Genomic DNA, 24,000 nt, shown 5'->3' with positions numbered 1-24,000 from the left:
CTGCTTGATTTGTTGAATCCCAGAATTTTCATTGAACATTATCCTAGTTTTATTCATATTCATTTTCCGTCCTACATTTCTTCATTTTCTATTCAAATTTTCTATCATCTCTTGCAATTCCTCCCATGATTCACTAAATAGACCTATGTCATCTGAAAAAAGTGGAAATGTTAATTCCTATATTTTCCCTATCGAAATTCTTAAAAACCTCTAGGTACGCTGTGCATAATTTGAGGGAGATACGGTCTCCCTGTCTAACTCCTTTCTTAATAGGAATTTACTCTATCTTTATGTAGATTTAGGATGGCTGTACTTTCCGTATGGATATATTCAAGAGTTCTAACATGAGATTCTTCTATCCCCTGTCTTTAAAGGGTTTTCATAATAGCTGAAGTTTTGACACAATCAAGAACTTTCTCCTGGTCTAGAAAGGTCATACATGGTAGTTTGTCATATTCTGTTAATTTTTCTATTAGCTAGTTAACAGTCGTTGAATACCCTATTCTAAAGCTTGCCTACTCTCTTGGTTGATTAAGAACTAGCTGTCTGCGTCTTTCCATTCGCCCTAATATGATCTTTGTAAATATTTTACATTTTTCTGAGAGTAAACTTATTGTAGAGTAATTTTTCAGATCTTTTGTGTCTCCCCTTTATGAATTAGCGTAATGATAAATCATCTATTTTCAGGTATAGAGCGTTCTTGTAGATATTTTGTGAAAATTTCGAGTTTTAAGCCAATGAAATCTCTCTCTCTCTCTCTCTCTCTCTCTCTCTCTCTCTCTCTCTCTCTCTCTCTCTCTCTCTCTCTCTACATATATACACACACACACACATATATATATATATATATATATATATATATATATATATATATATATATATATATATATATATATATATATATATATATATATATATATATACATGTGTATATATATATATATATATATATATATATATATATATGTGTGTGTGTGTGTATGTATATGTCCAATATTCTAATACAATCGATAAAGACAACATTTCTCTCTCCACTGGTATATGTACAGTATGTATCAATGTCAGATGTAAATATGAGTATCATTCGGTTTTTCACTGTTTCTTCATGATATTCTGGTGTGTATATTCCCGTTGTTTCCCTGTTGTTTATTTTGCTGAATTTATTTCGATATGACCTTTTTGAGGAGATTAAACCATGTGTTGGAACATTTGTCAAGTCACAATAATATTTTCGACAGAGTAAGATCAATTCTCAGAAAACTCTGATATTGCTATTTTATCGGTTAACTTTTTCTGTTTAGTATCTGAGGCAAAACTCCTATTTATTGAAAGTAGAAATTTAAAATGGGATTACATTCTAATTTGGTTGCTACTCAATATCGTTTGTAATATTGAAATGCGACATGATTAACAAATGTGCGTGGCATGAAAACTCCATGATTCTATAATCGTTCAATAAGTTGCTGGTTTTAAATGCAATTTATGTTGCAAAATAAGCTGAGGTCTTAATTGGCAAGGTAAATTGTTTCTATGAAATAATAGTTCACTAGATATAATGAAAACGAAAAACAGGAAAATCTTCATAGAAATAGAAACCAGCCTTTTCTTTGGAGAAATGTCTAATATGAAGAAATAAAAGTTTTCTTGATATAAAGCTTGGAATTTACGAAAACCTTGAAACTTTATTAAAACTAAAACAATAATCAACATCCTCCATTCAGTAGTTGCTGCATGGAGAATGTAGTAAAAGAGATGTGGAAGACTGAAATAATCTCTCTCTCTCTCTCTCTCTCTCTCTCTCTCTCTCTCTCTCTCTCTCTCTCTCTCTCTCCTCCCAATTATATATGAGATGGAAATGAAGAGATTTTGTTTCTGATATAAATCAAGTTGGCAAAAGTGGAGAGACTAACTATAATTCGATGAATCAAGAATTGCTGTTGGTTGATAGTTGAACGGAAGGATGCAGGCGCTCCAATAATTATAGATATAACTAAAGAGGTAGTCAGTAGAGCCTTGGCCATTTTTTTTTTTTTTTTTTTTTTTTTTTTTTTTTTTTTTTTGAGTGGTATCCCTTGTAGGTCTAATCTGCTCCTGCCATTTCTTCTGGAGTTAGCACAATCACTCTTTTAGTATATTTTCATACTACTGGAAAAGATCTTCGTCTTCTGAAGCCAGGTCATCAGTAGTATGCATGGCTTGTGGAGAATTTATGCATGCCTTGCCATTGTATATGGAGCACATTTTGTAGCAATTCAGTCCATTTCTAACTGATCCACACCACTTCCCCTTACCAGAGTTACAGCTGCATTCAATTAATTTTACGATCCTAGCTATTGCTGGAGGTGAAGCTGTGTGAATAGGTGACAGACCATCTCCATTTTTCCAACCCCAGATATCTGGCTGTTTTACTTCTCACCATGTCCAGTTAGGCTGGAGGAACGTAGAGAGTAGAGGTCCCCTTTTTTGTTTTGTTTCATTTGTTGATGTCGGCTACCCCCCAAAATTGGGGGAAGTACCTTTGATTTATATATGTATGTATGTATGTCTGAGTTTGATATTAGACTCAATAGCTTTGTTGTCGAGCTGCTATGAGGGTGGAAGACATAACAGCAATACAGCATGAGTTGAACGATGGACATCTTTTTTAAATGAAATAAACCTATAATGATTAGGTCTCTTCTGTTGTTGAAAATTATAGAGGGCAAGAATGTATTTCTCTCCAGTGGCTGCTACTTTATCATGAGTTGACACGGAATTGTTAAATACTACCACAATATCTTGTATGTGGCCATATTTGTCGAAGAGACTAAGTTTTTATTTTTCTTTGTCCATAAAATGAAAATGTTGTATCACAGCCACGAAAGGATTCCTTGATGTTGTGTAAGATGTTAGACTGCTTAATTTATCGAGCGCTGAATACTTTTCTGTGGGCATTTCCAGTGCTTCCTTCAACATAAAAATATTCTTTTTTTCTAAAGCCCTTTTTTTCTAGGGGTAGTCCAGTGATCAGAATCAAGAAGTCCACATCTTGTCCGACTACAACAACTGATTCATGTTGTATTTGCTTCTATGATTGCACTTTTAGCGATCAATACATCAGCCTCATTTACTGCAGTGTGTTTCAATTCCTTCATTATGAAATACCTCGCATAGGTGTATGATTAGGAGTTGCTTACTCTTTAGATTGCTCAAGAACAGTGAGCGAGGTATTATCGTGAAATATTATTTCAGGTGAAATTTTTTTCATTAGTCGTTGTTGATGGAAGATGCTTATTGTACTTATCGCATTTGTGGAGTAACCATCAAAAATTATTGTAACTTCTTTACCGTAGTGCTTCTGAATGAAAATGACATAAATGGCACTAACATCTGCAAAGGAGCCTTACAACACGACGAGTCAAACAGCCACCAACCACGTGTGACATACTTTTTTTTCAGAATAAGGAATGCTTCTTTCTTTGACTTCGTTGAACATTTCATATAAAGAGGATTTTTTTGGTCTTTCTCATTAATCTAGTCTCATCAAATACTGATAATGGGGCATCGGGTAACTCGTGAGTGAAACAGTCCTCCAATTCTTACAGTACCTTTAAAGTCCAGAGTATTCTCTGAAACAACTGAGTGGAATCAACATGGATTGTGTCGTCTTTGACTTTAACGCTAGCAGTAGTATGAGTCATTTGTTTCACTCTCTTGCTGTATTGCAATTTTAATTCACCAAAAAATTTCATTGTTTTCAGGGATTCTTTCGTCATGTTATTGCTAATATCATTAGCTTTGTAACAGTTCATGTGTTCTGGTACTACCATACCAGTTGATAATGAAATGAGGGTTTCTGTTCTAATGAATGTAGAGTGGTGATGAAGCCAATCAACAAATGTTTGAACATCTTCCTCGTCCTTTCCACCCCTGTAATGGCGATAGCTATTACAGGTCTGAATACCACTAAATCGTTCAACACTTCCACGCAGATAATGAGCTACATGTAAACCGAAGACCCGTTTCTTCAAAACACTTTCAGTGAAGTCTCTTCCATAAGTAATACCTCTAAGGCTCTTCATATTTACAACCAGTGATTTTTCTATTGTCATGTCTGACCATACACATCACCAGTACTTTCCTGAACGTCGAATGATAAAGTAACCATCAGCTGTAAATTTCTGATACTCATTGTTTGGTATGTTGAGAGGAAGAGAATCCATATTTTGAAGATATCGCTGGTAAGATTTGGCATATGGCCAGTGTCCAATGGTGTAACTAGGGTTACTGGCATCCAGGGTAAGTACTGAAAATGGCCCACTTTGCCATGGAATAAATCTTAAGAATTCTGGATCTGTACCACAATGATTTAGTTGACATCATGACGAACAATCTATCATTGTTTATGGCCAAAAGGTATATTGTGTTTACTAGTACAAGTTAACATTATTTATTATCAGAAGGTATAATCATGGAGTTTGGTGGTATCAACATTATTGGAGACTCAAATATTTTACCAACAATATTCTTCACATCAACCACAAAAATGAAATAAAGATCCCTTTAAAAAGGCACTAAAAAGCTATACATGATCCTGAAGTTCTGAAGTGTAAATTTCTGAAGTGTGGAAATTAACATTGATAAAAGCAGTTTTGGATCATATTTTTAAATGCGTTCAAACTTCGCAGTGATGCAAACTCGTTAGTTAAAGTCATGGAGTTTGATGATACCAATATTATTGAGGGAGATACAAATATTTTCCTATCACTTTTCTGCCTAAAAATAAGTAAATGAAATAAGGATTTGTTATTTCTAAGAAAATAAAGAAATAGTCCTAAAGTTCTGAATTAAGGAAATGGTGTAAATTAGCATTGATAACAACAGTTTTAGAGAGAATTTTTAAATGCACTTAATCTTTACAGCATCACAAACTTGTTAATTATAGTAATGATTTGACTGGTAATTCACTAATAGCCCTTCCCAATCAAAGAATAAAAAAAATGAAAAATAATAAAAACTAATTTGTGTCCTTTTGAAACTGCTTAGATTTATCATTTAAAATGCAACATTGATTGTAGATAGATTAGAAAATATAAAAGTTGATAACAATTATATTTGGACTCTGCGAGACTTTTTTGAAGCTAAATTATCAATAACATCATCAAAGTTAATGAGTTCTACCTCTTCACGCTCAATACTAGGAAATGCTATGGCATTAAGTCTATCTTGTCCCATTGAGGCTCTGAGATAAGCCATAGTCAATTTCATTTTACTGAAAGCACATTTACAGCTTTCAATTAAAATTGCTACCTGGAGCATAAGTAAGATGGCTAGTATTAAGTTGGGGAAAACATTTTCATCATCATACTCGCATTGTGTAAATGTTTTGGATGACCTTCTCTGGAGTAGAAATCTGAGCATCCGTTCTACTTACCAAGAGCATTCTGCAGTCTAAGATTTCCTCATAAAATTCATTACCATCTAAATCACTACTGTAGAATTCGCTAAAAAGGAAACAGTATTCCTTCATTCGATCGTCTTCCAGCAATCTGAGACTGGCTTTTTTAAGAATCTGTTCTACATCTAGCAGAAACCTAAACGTGTTGTCTAGATCTTCCAGTCTTTATTCTGGTCCTCAGCTCTACCATAACATCACAATTCTTTCACAGTTCTAACGCTGCACTAAGTGAATCATTAGAGATTGCTTCTCTATTTTCAATGAAATACATTTCAAGTGCCTTTAAATCTCTGACAGCATTGGGGAAGCGTATTTGATGGTCTTGAAGTCTTTTTTAAATGTAATCTATTTTTGGTAATATAAAATTCCAAAAGAATAGTAATATAAGGAAAGGAAAGGTAAGAATCTGATACAACACCTAACTGGCTTTACTCCTTGTATCTACAGTTTCTTTTAGATCAGTGAACGTTTCTTCCAGTAGAATAACCAAGTCATCAAAGTGGTGATAGATTAGTTTAAATGCCTTTCTTGCACTCCATCGGGTCTCAGATTCAGATCTTAGTGTGAATGGCATAGCTTTCCTCAGCTTGTCCCATTACATTGCTGAGCGTGAGAAGAAATTGTACAGTGCATCTAATTTACAAAATACTTTTTTTTCTCTTGCAGCTCGCTGTAAGCCACAAAAATTGTTCCCCAGGCTCATTTTGGCGCCCCCTTAGGTTGGAGCCCAGGGCACGCCCCCCCCCCCCCCCCCCCCCCCCCCCCCCCCCCCGCCCCTGTCCCTTAGTTACACCTCTGTCGGTGACATAGAAAGTGGGTAACATGGTTCTTACAGAGTTTAAATGAAGCTTCCAGTTTCCCATGCTTTCTGTCTCAATGAAATGCAATGCAATAGTCACAAGATCAAATTACTGTAACCACAACTGAGATGTCTTTCCTTTTCCAAAATATTAGCCATGTGATCATTCAAGTTTACTTTTATTCATTTTAGAATATCATCATTTCAACTACAGTGAATAATGGAGGATGTGTTTCGAATGATGAAAGAAGTTGTTCTACATGGTGTTACATGCCACTATCATCAATAGTAACTTCTTGAAGTATGTTTTTTGCCAATGCACTATGAGCATGTGTTGTACTGATGAAGAACTATAAACAGTTGACCATAGTTCTGAAATTCTACTGGCCTCCATGATGTATCTAATGGACCCCAGATAAGACACAAGGAAATGAAATCCCCCCCCCCCCCCGTCTTACAATTACATTACCAAGTTCCCCATTTGGATTTGAGAACTCTATATCCTTATCTTTGATGTAGAGTGACTGATCAAAAGATGCAAAGCACACTACTAGCTTCGACATTTTTGTTTCTTTTGCAGCATATTTTAAAACACTTAACACTGCATTGTACTCAGTTGGTGGCAGGCAAATGAAAGGCAGTGCAAAACCTTTTGACAGATCATAAGAGAAAGGATTTGCTATGCCTTCCATGAAACCTTGTCATGATGGGAAGGAAGTGGTCTGAAGAAATTTTCCATACACCCACAAAACATTTTTGGTGCTAGGGTTGGAACACAGTGAACAACTTCACTGTTAGATAAAAAAAAGACAATATTCAAATCTTCTTTTTGTTGGGCCTCTAACTTTCTTATTTGAATATTTTTATCTGCAACAATCTCATTAGAGGAGGGATCACTCCTAAATTTATTTATTTCCTGAGTCCTTACAGTTCTTGTTGGAGTTATTCACTTTATTCCTCCTATTGAAAGAAATGTTCCTTGGCCAGTCAAGGTTTGAATGTTAAAGACTCCATTATCAAAAAACACATTGACAAAATTAATCTCCTATCACATCTGGTTTCCAAGAAATTTCAGCCTATTATTCAAACAGTGTTACATCAATATAGACAGAACAAAATACAAAATTTGATACTGTTTTTACAATGGTTCTAAAGCCACTTTTCTGAAGTAGATATCTAGCCAAAGGAAGCAATAAACAGGGCAAAAAATAATCGAGGACGATTTGCGGTAATTATTGCATGTGCAATTGCTGTACACTTTTTACCTAGATTTTCTTTTTGACACTTTTTGCCATTTTGAATAACTAGTTCTAATAGTGCTTGTAATTTTTCAAGCACATCATCTGAATTCTTCATACATTTTGTAACATCTGAACAACCTGTGGTATTGTAAGGACTTGCCTAAGATCCTCACGAATTATAGTTGCTGCAGTTTTTACTATTCTTGAATTTTCTCACTTTTGTCTCTCTGTCTCTGTACCAGGTATTGATCACTTTCAGTGAAGAGCCACGGAAACAAACTCATGTTGGTCTTTTCTTCATTTAAAGGAACTTTAAGCTACCCATTTCCATATGTGGTAATTAACTTTTTTTTAATGTTTTCTTTGTAACGACTCAACTTAATGACATGTTATCTTCAAGATTTCTCATTAAATCGTGTAAAGGGAATTGGCAATCTTTTGACTCATCAGTATTCCTACACAGCGTTTCAAAAGCACCGTCAATTTACTCATCCATTGGATGTCCTCTTTTTGAAGATGATGTGTTGGTGAAACAATTTGAATAGCACCCTTCATGATAACGTTCTTCTTCAGTAACAAGGCATAGAACAATTTTAACTTGTTTGAATACTTTGTCACCCAATTCATCTTTTCTTTCTTTAGCAAAGTCTGATATTTTGTTTTCAAAAGCTGAACTCTAACTCCCAAACTTTTCTGTGTCAGCACACGTTCTTTTACTTTTCAAATGGAGTATCATATATGTCATCATAGAATAAGCACTTGTTTTCTATTCCAATTTCTTCTCATGATCCCTTTGTCTGGTGTGTTGCTTGTGAACTTCCTCTTTTCGTTTTTACATCTCTGGCTATATTTTCTCTTTTGTATACTCACGCCTACACATTTTATGCACTTGAAAAGTCTTAACTTTCTTTAGGATTCCAAAATTTCTGTCATTTCTGATTTTACTGACAAGTCTCAAGTTTTGAATACCCTCTTCCACTTTCACTGTTTCACCTTTATTTAATGATTCATGGCAACAAAAACACACTTCGTTACTTGAAGCCATGATGATTTCTTTTTTTATATATACAATGAAGTGTGTTCAATAGATCATTGCTTTCGTTTCTGAAAATAATCTGATTCTATTTGGGAAAGATAGAAAAAATAGAAAACTTAATAATCACCTGATAAGAAATATGAGATTACGATATAATTCTATCTTGAATTTATTTCATATGAATTTTACAGAGAAGCCTTTGATGTGAAGGATATTGAGATATGGATATATAAGGATCTACAGTTTTTTTCTCTTAATTTTCCTGTCATAATTTTAATATTTAGATCAACACGAAGGTACCAAATGAAAACCGAATCCTTAAACTACAAGGTCATCTATGCGGCTCTTTCGAGAAATTAGTAATTACAGAGTTAGTATACAAAACGTAAGGAGAAAATAATTTTCTTTTTACATATCAGTGAAAATATATATGCTACTTTCGTCCTCATTTCCTCAAAAAACCGTAAAATTTAGAATAAAAACAAATAGAGAAAGTTGTGCAGAATTTAATTTGCTATTTCTTTGCTTGATATACCCTTTAAGCGTAACTTGCATTATTTTGTAGATAAGATAGTTAATATGGGGAGTAGTACCCTCAAAAAGGGGGTTCCTGCCAAATATTAAAAACTTATGATTTTTTCCTCAAAAATGCTATTCAGTAGTGAGCATGATTACCACGGGCTGGAGTCAGGGTTTCTGCATTTATTATTGATATCTAAATAGCAGTCACAGATATATTTGTCCGGAAGAGTGAAAGGAGAAAATTAAAAGAACTGAAGAATAACATGATAAAATTGAGTACCCTTAGAGTTTATAATAATGATATAATAAGTAAATGAAAACGATCAACTAAAAGATATTGGGTCTGCCCCAATCTTTTCACCTCCCACTGTACTTCATTTTAACACTTATCCCTCCAAGTCCTTCCAAAATGCTAATTCCCCCCTCCCCTCCCCCACCTATCCTATCCCCCTATATTTACCTGTAGTTGCAACTAAAAGAACTAGATTATCAACATCATAATCAAATCCAGTTTTTCTTTTCTTGGGAAAGAATTTTGTTACTTCTTAAAAATACCTGATAAGTAATTTCTGCGGCTTTTTTTATTTTTTCCTGTTTTTAATGCCGATACATATGGTATTATGGATTCTCAATTTTGAAGCTGAACATGGAATTGCAATATCTTAAATTTACTTGGTTCAGTTTAAACGTCTAAAGCTCACTCATGAATGGCGCAGGCAAGGGACAGAATAATTTTCTATAGGCTGACTTTATGATCAGCGTCCAAGCCCCTCTCCATCAAACTAAGACCAGGGAGGGCCTGGCAATGGATGTTGATGACTCAGCAGATAGATCTGTCGGCTCCCCTATACCCCCTATCCCTAGCTCACAAGGATGGTGAAGTTGCAGACACTAAAGAAACTAACGAGCTTGAGCGGGTCTTGAAACTCTATCTAAAAGATTCCAGATGAAGACAGTTCCCTGTAATGTACTTTTTATTCTGATTGCAGGTTTACCTAAAATCACTTTTAGTAAAATAACTTATAACACTACAGGAATTTTTATTTGAGCCTTTCATAATTTTTCGTACATTATCAAAATTCTTCCAAATGTTGAAAGTTATAAGAATAAGTAATAACAATATACCTCTACTGTACACTATGTGGAAATATGTGAAAGCTGAAATTGATGATGTATTTGGTGCCGTTATTCTGAAAATCTAGCAATTCAATTAGAATAAGAGGAATATTGTCTACTTATTACTTTGTTATTTCGAAAGAACTTCAGCAGCATACAATGAGATTTGCTGTAGGCCTTATAGTACTCGGACATCCTTAAGATAAAGAACTTAAATATTTCTAACTCATTGTTCAGAAATTGTTTAATTAAGTTTCTCAAGCTTCTATTAACAACTTCTACACTTCCAAATGATAAAAGTTACAGGGCTCACTAAACTATCAGATCATATAGTCCCTGTATATTATATTACTTCATATCATATTTTCTATCAAGCCATTTGTCCCACGACTTAAAAGTATTAGTGTATCACATCAAGCCTTGCCGTCATCAAACGAATATTCTCCATAGGAAATGTCCTTTATCTATTTTTCAATCCTTTACTCTTAAGAAACACATTGCATATGGTAAAGTGTATTTTTATTTCTTATCATCATTATCCTTGTTATCAATGTTATTACTAATTCAGTAGGTATTGTTTTATTAAACAACAGTTCCATTGGCAATGAAAACATTTGAGACCCTAATTATTAGTTTGTTGTTGTAGCAGCTTTCAACCTGATGAAATCTTGAAATCTCCACAGTTGGCTACAGTATGGATCACATTCGGCTCTCATGGCACGCAGGGGATAAATCAGTGGTTATCGAATCAGATGTATCCTTACCTCAGTTTAGAGTCCTTGGCTACAACAGAAGAACTATCACCGTTTCTACATCTACCGGTAAGTACTTAAGTTTTACTCTCATGTTTGTCCCTTAACTAATACAGCACACATCCATACGTTTATTGGTGGGGAAAATATTAGACCTTTTCATTACAAGACCGACGTTAAAAAAAGTGATGATCGGTTTACTATAGTTGACGAAATTATACATGCGTCATGAGGACAGCTATAAGCTTCAAAGGTCTACTATTTCACGACGGAGTGATATACATGTTTGCTTTGCTTCAAGATGCATAGGTTTTAACAGCAAAATCCTTGCATGGTTACTGTGATCTGTGACGTCTATAACAACCATATCGTCCTTTTTCATACGATACGTATCCCACCGCATGGGCAGCGCTGTAGCTTCACCCATGAGTAGGCTACAGAATTGACTGGCTGACTTCTATATTCCTTTTTAAATTTCTTATGAAAATCAATTGGTTGTTTTTAAGAAGCCTATGTTCTTTTATAAATCAATAATCGAGTTTATAATGAATAATTTCATATTATTGTTACCACAATTGTATGTTTCTCAGATACATAACCATAGAGATGAGAGAAATTCAACTTTGAAAATTGAGGAATATTTCTTCTAAATGGTTGATGGTTAGACTGGAGTTGCTTTTGAGGAATAGGATGGAGTATTGCCACATCCCTCCTGAGCCTGACATGTTTCTTACTAGGTTTATTTCTTTTCATATATTTCTGTTAAATGATTTTCCTGCCTTGTCACCAAGGCATGTCTTTAACTTAATAATTTCTTTAACATTTCTTAATCAGCATCTCCATCAAATACTACCAAGTAATGCGTAGTGTAGTTAAACACAATTTGTACCCAACTACCAAGTTCTATATAATACAAATTGATATTATAAACCTTCCAATGTGTGACGAAGATTTTATTATCACTATCAGGATCTGAAATTTTGTGTGGACCCATACGAAAATACATATTATATGTGAATTTTCATCATATGGGAAGGATCTCCTTCCCCTTTATACTTTCACGGGCTTTTCTCTTTAAAGCATCTCAAAAGAGGTTTTGGAGTGCGCTAAATATTTCCTGCTTCACTATTTTCAAGTTTTTCTTTTGAGAGAAAAATTTCAGAAAGTAATTACTTGTAATCAATTGTGTTTTTTAAATTGTAAAAGTAAAATATTAAAGCCATTAAGCATTCAGTTAAGATGTATAGTAGCGAAAAAAATTGTCTGCAAAAAAAAATAAAAAAATAAATAAAAATAGGAAAGTAGAAATGGTCGTTTTCCACTAAAACTTGACTTTCAAGAACCGATAAAAAAAAATTAATCGAGATTCTTGTGGAAAACATATAAATAGCAAAAGCTTAATTACTTCTAATCAAAGCCATGCATTAAAAAATCATAGCCAAAACGAATATGTATATATATATATATATATATATATATATATATATATATATATATATATATATATATATATATGTGTGTGTGTGTGTGTGTGTGTGTGTGTGTGTGTGTATATATATATATATATATATATATATATATATATATATATATATATATATATATATATATATATATATATATATATATACAGAGAGAGAGAGAGAGAGAGAGAGAGAGAGAGAGAGAGAGAGAGAGAGAGAGAGAGAGAGAGTAGGCATGGTAATTAAAATTAACTACATACTTAGTATCATGAACAGGACTGAACTGTCCGGGAAGATTTGAGTGGAAAGGGCGGTCAGAATTATGACATATCCTATGCAACATGCATAGCGAACTAATTGAACAACGGTGCCAGAGATTTATATCTAGATCAGGAATAAGAAATTTAATACACCGTAAGTTCCTGTCCAACAAATTAAGATGAGAATTAGCAGCCGAACAGCGGACAGGAGAACAATTCTCGAAACTAGACTGATCATGTAAAATCTTACAAGATTTTCTCAATAAGCCAATCTTTTATACAATTGAAGAAGAAACAGATACAATGTGTTTCTTAAAACCACACCTAATATTTTAAAAGAATCATAGGGAGTTAAAGAAACATTACCAATTCTGAGATCTTGATGTTGAGAAGTCACTGCCCTCTACCTACACTCATACTTTGAGTTTTGTTAGAATTCATCTTCATGCCTCATAATTGGCACCATGCACAAAATTTAGCTAGATATCTATTAAGGAATTCAGCAACCCAAGATATCCATTCAGGGGATGCAATTAATGCAAAGAGAGTAGCATCATCTGCATATGCAACAAACTTGTTTTCTGTGCAAAACTACATGTCATGTGAATATAGCATGAAATGTAATGGGCCAAGAACACTACTCTGAGGAACACCAGATATCACATTCCTATACTTACTATGGTGTCCATCAACAACAACTCTTTATGATCTATTATTTCAATAATTCTATAATGATGATAAGATAGGACCCACTCACTCCCAAATGTTTGAGTTAGAAAACATCGGCCTTGTCATGGGTAGATAGAATAATATAGAAAAGAATGTTAAAACATGTAAAGTTTCTACTCTTAAGAAGCACAGATAGGAGGTCCCGCTAGCGTTTACCAGAAACTGTCACCGCCGTTAATTGAGGTCAAGATATTTATTAGATGTGCCTAGATCAGCAGACCTTGGGCATAAGGATCGTCTGTTGTAGCACTCCGAGGAGCCAGCGTTTTGGAAGGACCCATAGCATAAGGGGTCTGTTGTCGCCGAAGAACATACACATGTCTCGCTTCAATTATAGTGCCATATGGATCATGATTACACCAGCAGAGCGTTCGGGAAGATACGATCAAAGAGGCGTGGTTTTAAGGAAAACCAATGAGGATGAAGAAAGGAGAAAATTTCCTTATATGGAATTGTCCATATTTAGCCCTTCCCATACAGGGGTATATTATAAACTTCAAAGAGAACAAGAGAGAGAGAGAGACAGAGGACGAGAGAGAAACCAGTGAGAACGAGCACAGAGAACGAGAGAGAATGTAAGGACCAGAATGCAGATGTGACCAGCCTTACGACAACTTGTCCGAGATGTCCGAACCGTTTGACCCCTGTCGTTATTACCAACCACGAAGCGCCCAGACCTGAAATATCTACGTTCCTGAATCATCAAGATCTGCTGTGAAGAGTACCATCATTTCTTTTAAGTATTATTTGTCTGCTTTCTTGACTGTTCCCTTATTTGCTGAAGTGTAGTTTAATCAGATGATTTTCTTTGTTCAATTCTATGCTTCCCAAGTACCCAATCAAGAAATATTGATCTTTGACTAGTTGTGAATAAAATTATGTTTTCTTTTGCGAGTTTTCTTTCTATATTCCTTTTTTCACTTGGAATTTATTGATTCATCCTGATTTAATCAATCAATTCAAAAGAACCTGATTCGATGCCCACAAGGATCATGACAGGCCTCATGATCAATACGGTCAAGGTCAGCGCTAAAATCAAGGCTGATCATATGAAATTACTGACCACAATCAAGGGATTTCTGTATAGCATTGGAGATTGTAAGAAGGGTATCACATAGTCCAAGTCCTTTACAAACGCCAAATTGCAAACTAGGGAACAGATGATTACTTCAGCAAACCTATTTAGACTAATTCTAAAACAAGTGCTAAAGAACCTCTTCTTACTAACCAGTGCAAACTAACAGATAAATTTGGAGCTATGAAATCTGCAGTCTTTATAAACAACAAAGGGAAAATACCATTTGGGTCTACGTCTTCATAGGCATCAAGGTCCATCAAGAGAGTTTTAATTTCACGAGATCGAAAAGCTAAATTAGTTAGTTTAGCCTCAGGAAAACAGGAATGAGGAAGATCAAGTTAGCTTACTTTCAAACACATTAGTCAAAAGGGTTGCCTTTTCTTTCGGACAGCAAGTGACAAAGCCATATGGTTTAAGTAAACAAGTAATTGTTGCATCTACACCAAAGGGTAGCCCACCACATTTATAACATGCATGTCGAAGCATGTAAGTCGATTTCATATATAGATATATAAAGAATGAAAAACTACAACTTTGAACTTTTCAAATAGACCTCATTATGTTAATTGAAATGGAAATTCAGCGTATTAGAGTGTAATTCCACAAGTAAATGGTGGAAAAAAATGTTGCATCTAGGTACTATCCCTACTCCTGGGGCATGAACGTTTACAGCCACCAAAAGACATACAGGGCTGTATCTGTAAGCAGTATTTACAAGGTGACTTACAGTCCGTGCTACATTTGCAAATAGTAAGTTCTGGCAAAGGGATGGGCAAGTGTCTAGCATAATAAGTATAATTCAGGCCAAAAACCCTGGCATCAATGGATCCAGCGTATCCATGTAGTGGAAAAGTCTGCTGAGTGACAGTATTTGACAAACTACTAAACATATCCAGAGAAACTTCAATTTTATTTTATGAAAATAGATTAATCTAAGGGGAGAATGAGATTTTTGGCATGTCTTATCTGAAGTTTGAGGAGATCCACCTCCATAGACTTAAACAAGAAATTTGTTTGGGATTGAGTTATACATTGCTGTTTGACCCAATTTTTCGTCATAATTATCATTTGTTGCTTACTTGACATATTATTCATATGCCTTCCTTATGAGAACAGATGTGCAGATGTGGTGAACACCAATAAAGGACCGAGCTTTGCCACTTTTTGAGATACCACTGTTAGTAAGAACTGTAATCCATCCACTGCCATCCAACCAGTCCCCTGACACACTCCTCAGAACTTTCTCTGTATGCAATATCCTAATGTTAACAAAAAGGAGTCTTCACCAAACGGCTATTGGAAGAACTTACACTGTAGTTTCTTTTCCAGAAAAAAATTGGTTGATCAGCTTTTATAGCTGTTGTTTTGCCAGGATTTAAGTGACTAGTTACTTGGTGAAAGACATTCATTGTTTACCAAGCCATATTATGGCTTGTGGAAGAATTTTTGAAGAGCAGTAGCATGTATGAGTTGGCTGGAGGCAATGAAGTAGATACTGTAGTACTAGCATAATAATTCTGCAGCTTATGAAATCAGTTCTTCCTCCACAAGTTTCTCCTTTGCTTTAATGATGTTTCTGGGAGGACAGGAAGCTGGATGAGGATGTCTGTTGGTGTGAAGGTCAGGAACATACATGATATCATCATTAGGCAGTTTAATAATAGCTTATCACGCCAAACAGTTATTTATTGAAGCATTCTTTCATTAACACTAGCTAAGTCAGAGTTGTTTAGATTATGAGATAGTTGGCTTGATTGGAGAATGTAATTGATGGTCTGGGTATTCTCTCCCCATTTGTAGGACTGGTCAATTTTAAGGCCCCATTTGACCAGATTGTCACCTGTTCTGGTCACTCCAGCTCTAGCTCTGTTGAGGTCATGCCAATCACGTCTGGGAAGTAGTGCCCTATCAACAGTTTCTTCAATGGGGTACTGTACTTTACTGTTGGAGGTTAGACTCCTATCAAAGACCCTCCATTGGTCCATTTTGGGGTTTGCAGTCCCCTCATAGTGGCAAAGATCTTTCTTGTCTTATTTGTATTGAAACTGGCCCGTGAGGATGTAGGGGCTGCCTTTAGTCCAAGACTTTTTTGTTCATTTCTATATTTGTTGTTGTTTGTTTCCTGATTTCTTTGGGTTGGCTATAACAGCACATTTCTCGTGGGTGATGGTGGGAGTGAGGCATAGTGTCCCTGTGATGATACTGCATGGTTCATTGAGCATAGGATCTATTTTCATGGCATGCAATGTACACGCTACTCAGCTGGTGCATAGAACATGGCTAAGGAAGTTGTTCATAGTGTGTGAACATTGGCTCCCCACTAGGTTCTAGGTAGTTATTTAACAGGGAATTGCGAGAGCCAGCCTTCCCTTGGAGCTTTTGCAGATTGGTGCCAAATTACAATGTTACCCCTAGGTATAATGGAAACTGGAGATTTTCTATCTCTTCACCATGCCAGCTTCTCTGTTTCTCAGGTGAAACAGAGGAGTCTTGGGCAGTGAAACATCTAGATTCATGGTTGTGTAGCATCGTACCAATGGTGTTATGATTTTGTCCCATTGGAACAGGATTTTTGTTATCTATAACATTTTCTAATATTTGGCATTCTGAAGGGAAATGCTGCTGAATACTAATGCCTGTTCTATGAAGGGATGTAGTTGCTGTGGTTGATGAAAGGTAATGATCAGTGTTATCGAAACCACAGGTGGTGAACGTATCCATAACTGCTTGTAGTGGGACCACCACACCAATATCCTCACAGTGATAAATCATTGAATTTGCCATTTCTGTGCTAAAGACCTTTAAGCCCTCACAGGATACACATAGTCTTTTTTGATGCATGACATCTGCCAGAGATGCACTGCGAGTTTTCTGAAATGACAGTAACTGCAGCCTCCTGTGACAAACTGGCAGCTAATGTGTTTGACTTGACTTCAAAGTTTCTATCCCTTATGTCAACCTGATGCCCAGTCTGTTTTCATATGGACTCCATATCCGGTCACCTTCTGAGAAGAAAGCGAGTGTCTATCGTCCCCATTGTCGCTTAATCAAAAAGATAAAAACAAGGGAAAGTGGTGTGCTAAATGATTTCTGTACCAAAGATCTTCATTGAGTACTTTCCTAACTAAGAAGAAATTTATCTTGACTGATCACATCCAACGCATTACAAATTTCACATCCATGTTTTTATTATTTCTAGTTTATTTTGTATGAGTTACAATGTAAGAATATTTTCATAGGGAAAGTAAGTGACGCAAGTTTATTGCATATATAGATGAATGGTCCTTCATTACAACAATTAGTCTACGATGAACCTTTAATAAAAGTGGGGAATACTAGCACTAGATATTAAAAAGGAAAAACTTCTGAAGGGGATGCTGTTGTAGCAGTTCGCAAAAATCTAAATATATATTAATATTAGTGAATAGAAGTACAGAAATGGTTCTTTTATGAAAGTTTTGAAAGAATCCATGTTTTATATATTGAGTTCTTGACTATAAAAACGAGGACAATTCAAAAGGAGAAATATCAGTATCACTTCAATGACCACATATATAAAATGTAAATCAAAGAGCAAAGAAAATGAAGGAAATTAACCCAATATATCAGTCATTCTACAGAAGTAAGGAAAAGAGAAAAGAGCCTCCCTGAGATATTTATTCTGGCGTTTGTCGATCGCACTCGCCACGAAAGCAGAAATTCTTAAAGATGCATTCTGTGCAAACATGAAATAGGTTCCTGGTGGCAGTATTATCGAAAGGTAAATTCATTGAACAGCTGACTGACTCCAATGCAGTCATGCATTATTCGATCTTTCATAAGGGCTTAGGCCAAGGGAGAATGATGTCTCGAGAAATGCAAGTAACGGTAACTGATCATGAATATGTGAGCTTCTTTCAATTGTATGATTATAGTATCGGCAAGAATCATTTTAAAAGCTTGCAGATAAGCGTTATTTATAGATGAATATATTTAAACAAAAAGTTATCAAGTTATCAATAGTAGCATTCTCATTATCTGTAAGTTTATTATGATTATGCATACAATCACGGAGAGCCTTTCTGATATTTAAAAGTATAATTGGTGTTTCTCCGTGAAAATTATAAGTAATACCATAGTGGCAAGATGGTTTGAAGTTTACAAGTAGAACTACTTGCTCTTAATTACTTGTTAGTGGAAGTACGGCTTCTTTTAAACTTAAAAGTAGAACTAATGCTTCTCAAAGATTTACAAGTAATATTATATCCTATTTCAAATCTATAAGTAGAATTGTAATGCCTGAAATACCTTCCCAACTTGAGTGGAGAATTAGGGGCTCTCAATGACTAGCAGCCAAAAGTAAAGCCTCTTTGAAACTTACAAAATGAGTCAAATGAGTGATTGTTGTAGAATTTCTGGGCCTCATATTTGAAAACTAGAACCAAAAGTCGAGTAAGCAACATGTACGGAGCTCTGGTGTAAAACTTTCCAGGTGATGATTTGAAGGACGAAATTACTTTCAAAAACGTCATAGAAGTTGCTATTCGTTCTGCAGTCATGAAAGGTACAGCTGCAACAATCTCACCCAACGTTATGTTATTGAGAAGTTAGGAGTAGATCTAGACACGAGGGTGTCCGACGGACTTACGGTTGGTCAACTCCTTAAAGTTTTGACTCTCTCCTTATGGCCACTACTTATCGAATATATTTCTAAATCAGGGAAGTAGTAAATGTGGCAATGAGTAGTGTCTATGATTACCTTGATGCAAAATGTAAAGCTGGAAATTAAACAAAAGTTCGAAACGCTTAACAATTTGAAAGATGGTTTATGTGTATTTGTAAAAGAACACTTGGCACACCAGCAGGTACTCAACTAATTGAGGATGATTTGTTTTTTGCACAAAAGCCAAGCTAGATTTGTTGAATTTTGATACTAACAGGTACAGTAAAGATCAAATTATGAATAACAATGGTAAAAGTTTATTAGAAATATGTAAAAGTTTAGATTTGAAAATAGTGAATGGTAGAATAAGGGAAGACTATCATGTTGGTGATTTCACATGCTACAATCATAACGGTAAAAGTGTTGTTGACTACATTTTAGCATCCCCGAATTATTACCCAATGTTAAAAAATTTGTGTGCATGACCTGGACAGTTGTTTATCAAATAACCATTGTGCAATCTCTGTAATACTAAAAGATAAAAATAACTCTAATGTTGGTGCTCCCAACTCGAGGAAGATTATAGCGTAGCCTTCAGTGATGATATTATTGTCTTAAATAACAAAATGAATAGTCTCAATTTAGAATCAGCAACACAGGTCGAAATTGACGACATAGCAAAAGACCTTTGTAATCTGTACTTGGAGCCTGCAAAATAAAATCTTGGTATGTGTAAAAAACCAAATCCCTGTTGTGAAAGGCCCCAACCAAATCCCAACTCAAAAAATAAACCCTGGTTTGACTCTGATTGTAAAGCTAAAAGAGGTGAATATATGAGGATAAAAATAGGCTCAGGAAAATTAAAACTGATGAAATGAGATCTGAACTTAGAAATAGATCCAGGGAATACAAAAAGTTCATCAAAAAGTCCTTTAAGTGGTATAACCGTAAATTTAAAAAAACTTGAGGAACCTTACAAATTCTAACCTAAGAGTTTACTGGGATATGTTATCTCATGCTAACAAACAACAAATAAAAAATGTAAAATTGCAATGAACACTTTCATGCAATATTTCAAATATTTCAGTCAAATACCCATTGAAAATGTATTGGAGAACAACCCCTTCGACCCCAGAACTATTAATCACCTTAATAATGAACTCATCAATCGGCTATTTACTACCTTAGAAGTAGAACGGTTAATTCGTAAATGGAAGAACAATAATGTATGTGGAATTTGACAGTGTCCTTAATGAATACCTTAAGAATTGTCCTAATTCTGTCATAGTGATTATAGTTAAGATGTTTAATATTTTACTAACGACAGGAATATTATCATCTGACTGGTGTATAGGTATGATCAAACCTCGGTATAAAAGAAAAGGTTCTATTGATGACCCAGATAACTATCTTGGCATTACACTATTAAGTTGTGTTGGTAAACTCTTTACAGCATGTCTAAATTATCACCTTAGTGCCTACTTAGGGGGGCTAGTATTTTAGGAGTAGAACTGGCAGGATTCAGAGAAGGCTGCAGCACACTTGATCGATCATATGTTCGTTCTGCATTCTCTCATTGATTCATACATGTTCAAACACAACAGAATTTATTGTACCTTTGTAGATTACAAAAAAATAGCATTTGATTTGGTGGATAGATTATCTCTTTGGCGTAAGCTAATTTCTTTTCTGGCATTAATAGTAAGGTCATGATAGTTCTATATAATATGTATGAAAATCCTAAATCCTGTGTCAAAGTAAGTCATTCAACCTCAGAATTCCCATGTAATATTGGTGCAACACAAGACAGAAAACCTATCGCCCCTTATACTTGTGTGCTTTAATGATTTTGAATAATTTGTTGGTAGGAACTATAGAGGACTTGATTTATGTGCTTCTGAAATACTGAATAACATCAGTGATGACAATGTTGAGGTGTTCTTAAGAATGTATGTCCTTGTGTATGCTGATGATAGTATTGTTATGGCTAAATCAGCTGAAGATTTGCAAGTTTCTATAACTTCTGTGTATAAATATTGTGAATCCTGGCACCTAACAGTCAACACCTCTAAGACAAAAATAGTTATATTTTCCAGCAGTAAAGTCAGATCACATTCTCTTTTTCATGGTTGGCAATGCAGAGCTGGACGTAGTGGATGATCATATATATTTTGGTACAACTTTTAATTTTAATGGTTTATATTGCAAAGCTATAAATAAACAGGTTACACAGGCCCAGAGAGCAATGTATATTCTGCTGACTAGGGCCAGAAAACTGTCTTTACCAGTGGATATACAATGTGATCTCTTCGGCCACTTGATCACACCTGTTCTTTTCTATGGAAGCGAAATTTCAGGGTTCCAAAAGCTAGACCAGGTTGAGATTTTTCATAGAAAGTACCTAAAAAGTATACTTCAAATAAAGAGACAGTCAGCAAATTGTATGGCTTACGGAGAACTTGGTCAATTTGGTTTAACAAGTAAAATTGAAAAGAGAATAGTAAACTTTTGGATAAGGATCAGTCAAGATAAACAACATAAGTTATCCCACACCATGTATTTACTGTTAAGAAAATTGCACGATAGCAATGAATTCAAGTTGAAATGGATTGTGAAAATTAAATGTATTCTAGACAAGTGTGGTTTATCTAATTTCTGGAACAGCCCATGTGAATTTGATAGTAATTTGGTCAGGAAATGTGTTGATCTTAGAATTTGTGATATAGATAACAAAATTTATGATGTGAAATTAATGAAAACAGGTTATGCTCTAACCTTAAATTACTCAAGACTGAATTAGGCTTAAACAAATATTTAACCGAATTGGATTTTAATCATTGGAAGTATCTCAGTCGATTTTGGTGGTGTAACCATAGGCTTCCAGTTACGGATAAGCGAAACACGGTTTCCCAAGGGCTAAAAACATGCCCAATGTGTAATACCCAGGAATAGGCTGATGAGTACCACTATACTTTGGTATGTCCTTATTTTAGTAGCCTCAGAGAATTGTATATAAAAAGATATTATTACACTAGACCAACTAGTATAAAGTTTAGTCAGTTGTTTAAAGTAAGAAACAAGGTAGAATTGTGCAATCTAGCACAATTTGTAAAAATAATAACGGAACAGTGTTTATTATATATTATTAGTTTTCTCTATTCCATATAGGCTTATGTCCCTATTATATATGGCATGTATGGGTATACGGATATATGCACAGTATTGTATAGATATGTGAATAGAAGTAGTTTTGCTTCTTTTTACTGCCATCTTGCACTATCATTGTAAGTCAAATTATAATTTTGCATATTTTGTGATATACTCCCTTACCCTGAGAGGGGTCGCTAGAGCTAATAAAATCCTTTAAAAATCCTTTAAACCCTTTCTGAAAAAGCATACAAGTAGAACTGCAGTCTTTTAATGACATACAATTAAATGCACAACTTCTGAAATTTAGAAGTACAATTACAATCTCTGAATAGCTTAAAATTAAAGGCAAAGTCTCTATGAAATTGGCAAGTACAACTATAGCCTCTCAAGGACTTGAAAGTTTAATCAAAGCCTCGCTGAAGCTTTCAGATAGAATAACAGTTTCTCTATAACATACAAGTAGATGAAAGACCTCTGAAATTTGCAAGTGTAACTGCAGTCTCCCAATGACATGCAATCATTATTTAAGTCTATTCTGAACCTATATGTAGCTCTACATTCTCTCAATGAATTGCAAGTAGACGTAAAGCTTCTTTGAAACTGACATGTAGAACTGGAATCTCTCTAGGGTTTACCATCACAGATAAAGACTAACTAAAATCTGCAAGTAGAACTGCAGTTTCTCAATTATAAGTAACCGGTAAAAAGTCTCTTTGAAACGTACTTGTATATTCCTGCAATGACTTTCCAGTAGAAGTAAAACCTTTTTACAATCTTACAAGTAGAACTACAGTCTCTCAATGACTTACAAGCAGAGGTCATCCTTCTGAAATTTACATGTACAATTACAGTCTCTCAATGCTTTGTGATCAAATATTATGCCTCTTCATAACTTGCAAGTAGACCTACATTCTCACAATGTCTTCCAAGTACAAGTAAAGCCTCTTTGAAGCTTACAAATAGAGTTACGGTCTCTCTGTAACTTACAAGATGATGTCAAGTCTTTCTGGAGTTTTCAAGTAGAACTGTAGTTTTTCAATAACTTGTAAGGAAAGGTAAAGCGCTCTATAAACTAACAAGTAGAACTATAACCTCTCAATAACTACAAGTAGAAGTAAAGCCTCTGAATTCTATAAGTGAAACTGTTGTCTCCCAATAACTTACAAGTAGTAAAGTGTTAAGGCTTCTTTTAAACTTATAAACTTATAAGTAGATCTACATTCTCCCAATGACTTACTATTATAAGTAAGGCTCTTCTGGAATCTACAAATAAAACTGCTGTCTCTCAATGACTTGCAATTATAAATAAAACCTCTCTGAAATATGCAAGTAAAGCTGCAGTTTTTCAGTAACTTGTAAATAGAAGTATAGCCTCCCATAACCTTACAAGTAGAACTGTAATATCTCTTTAACACCTATGCAATCCCTCCCCCAACCCTTTTCCATTCCACAACCGTTAGAAAATGTCTTAAAAGACGTCTTCTGGTATTGATTCACATGATATGGTTGACACCAATGTGTGGATTCCGGTATGCTAAGAAAATTATATTACTACTCTTGTACCTGGTGGGGGAATAGACACTTAATGCTAAAGACAAATTTTCCTTCAGATAGGAAACCTTTATAGGATGACCAAACAGGTTATCTTTCGATGATTAAGGGATGACCACGCTGGTCATCTTTCGATGATACCTGGAATCATTAGTACAATATAATTGTACTAATGAGAATAATGAACTTAAACACTGCTAATATCTGGATATGAGGGCCCTTTT

At 34.9% G+C, this 24,000-nt stretch overlaps 1 protein-coding gene across 5 annotated transcripts in view; it reads left to right on the top strand.

Annotated features, from left to right (window-relative positions):
• Rdl (Resistant to dieldrin) overlaps positions 1 to 24,000 on the top strand; it is a 1,076,482-nt gene that overhangs the window by 854,650 nt on the left and 197,832 nt on the right. For all 5 annotated transcript variants that reach the window (XM_068376336.1, XM_068376335.1, XM_068376334.1 and 2 more), the window contains one exon: positions 10,835 to 10,972. In XM_068376336.1, the coding sequence (XP_068232437.1) occupies positions 10,835 to 10,972 (138 nt within the window). The remainder of the gene's footprint in view (positions 1 to 10,834; positions 10,973 to 24,000) is intronic.

Source organism: Palaemon carinicauda, chromosome 7 (genome assembly GCF_036898095.1).
Source record: "Palaemon carinicauda isolate YSFRI2023 chromosome 7, ASM3689809v2, whole genome shotgun sequence".
Taxonomy (NCBI): Eukaryota; Metazoa; Arthropoda; class Malacostraca; order Decapoda; family Palaemonidae; genus Palaemon; species Palaemon carinicauda.
This window is presented reverse-complemented; position numbering and strand designations above follow the sequence as displayed.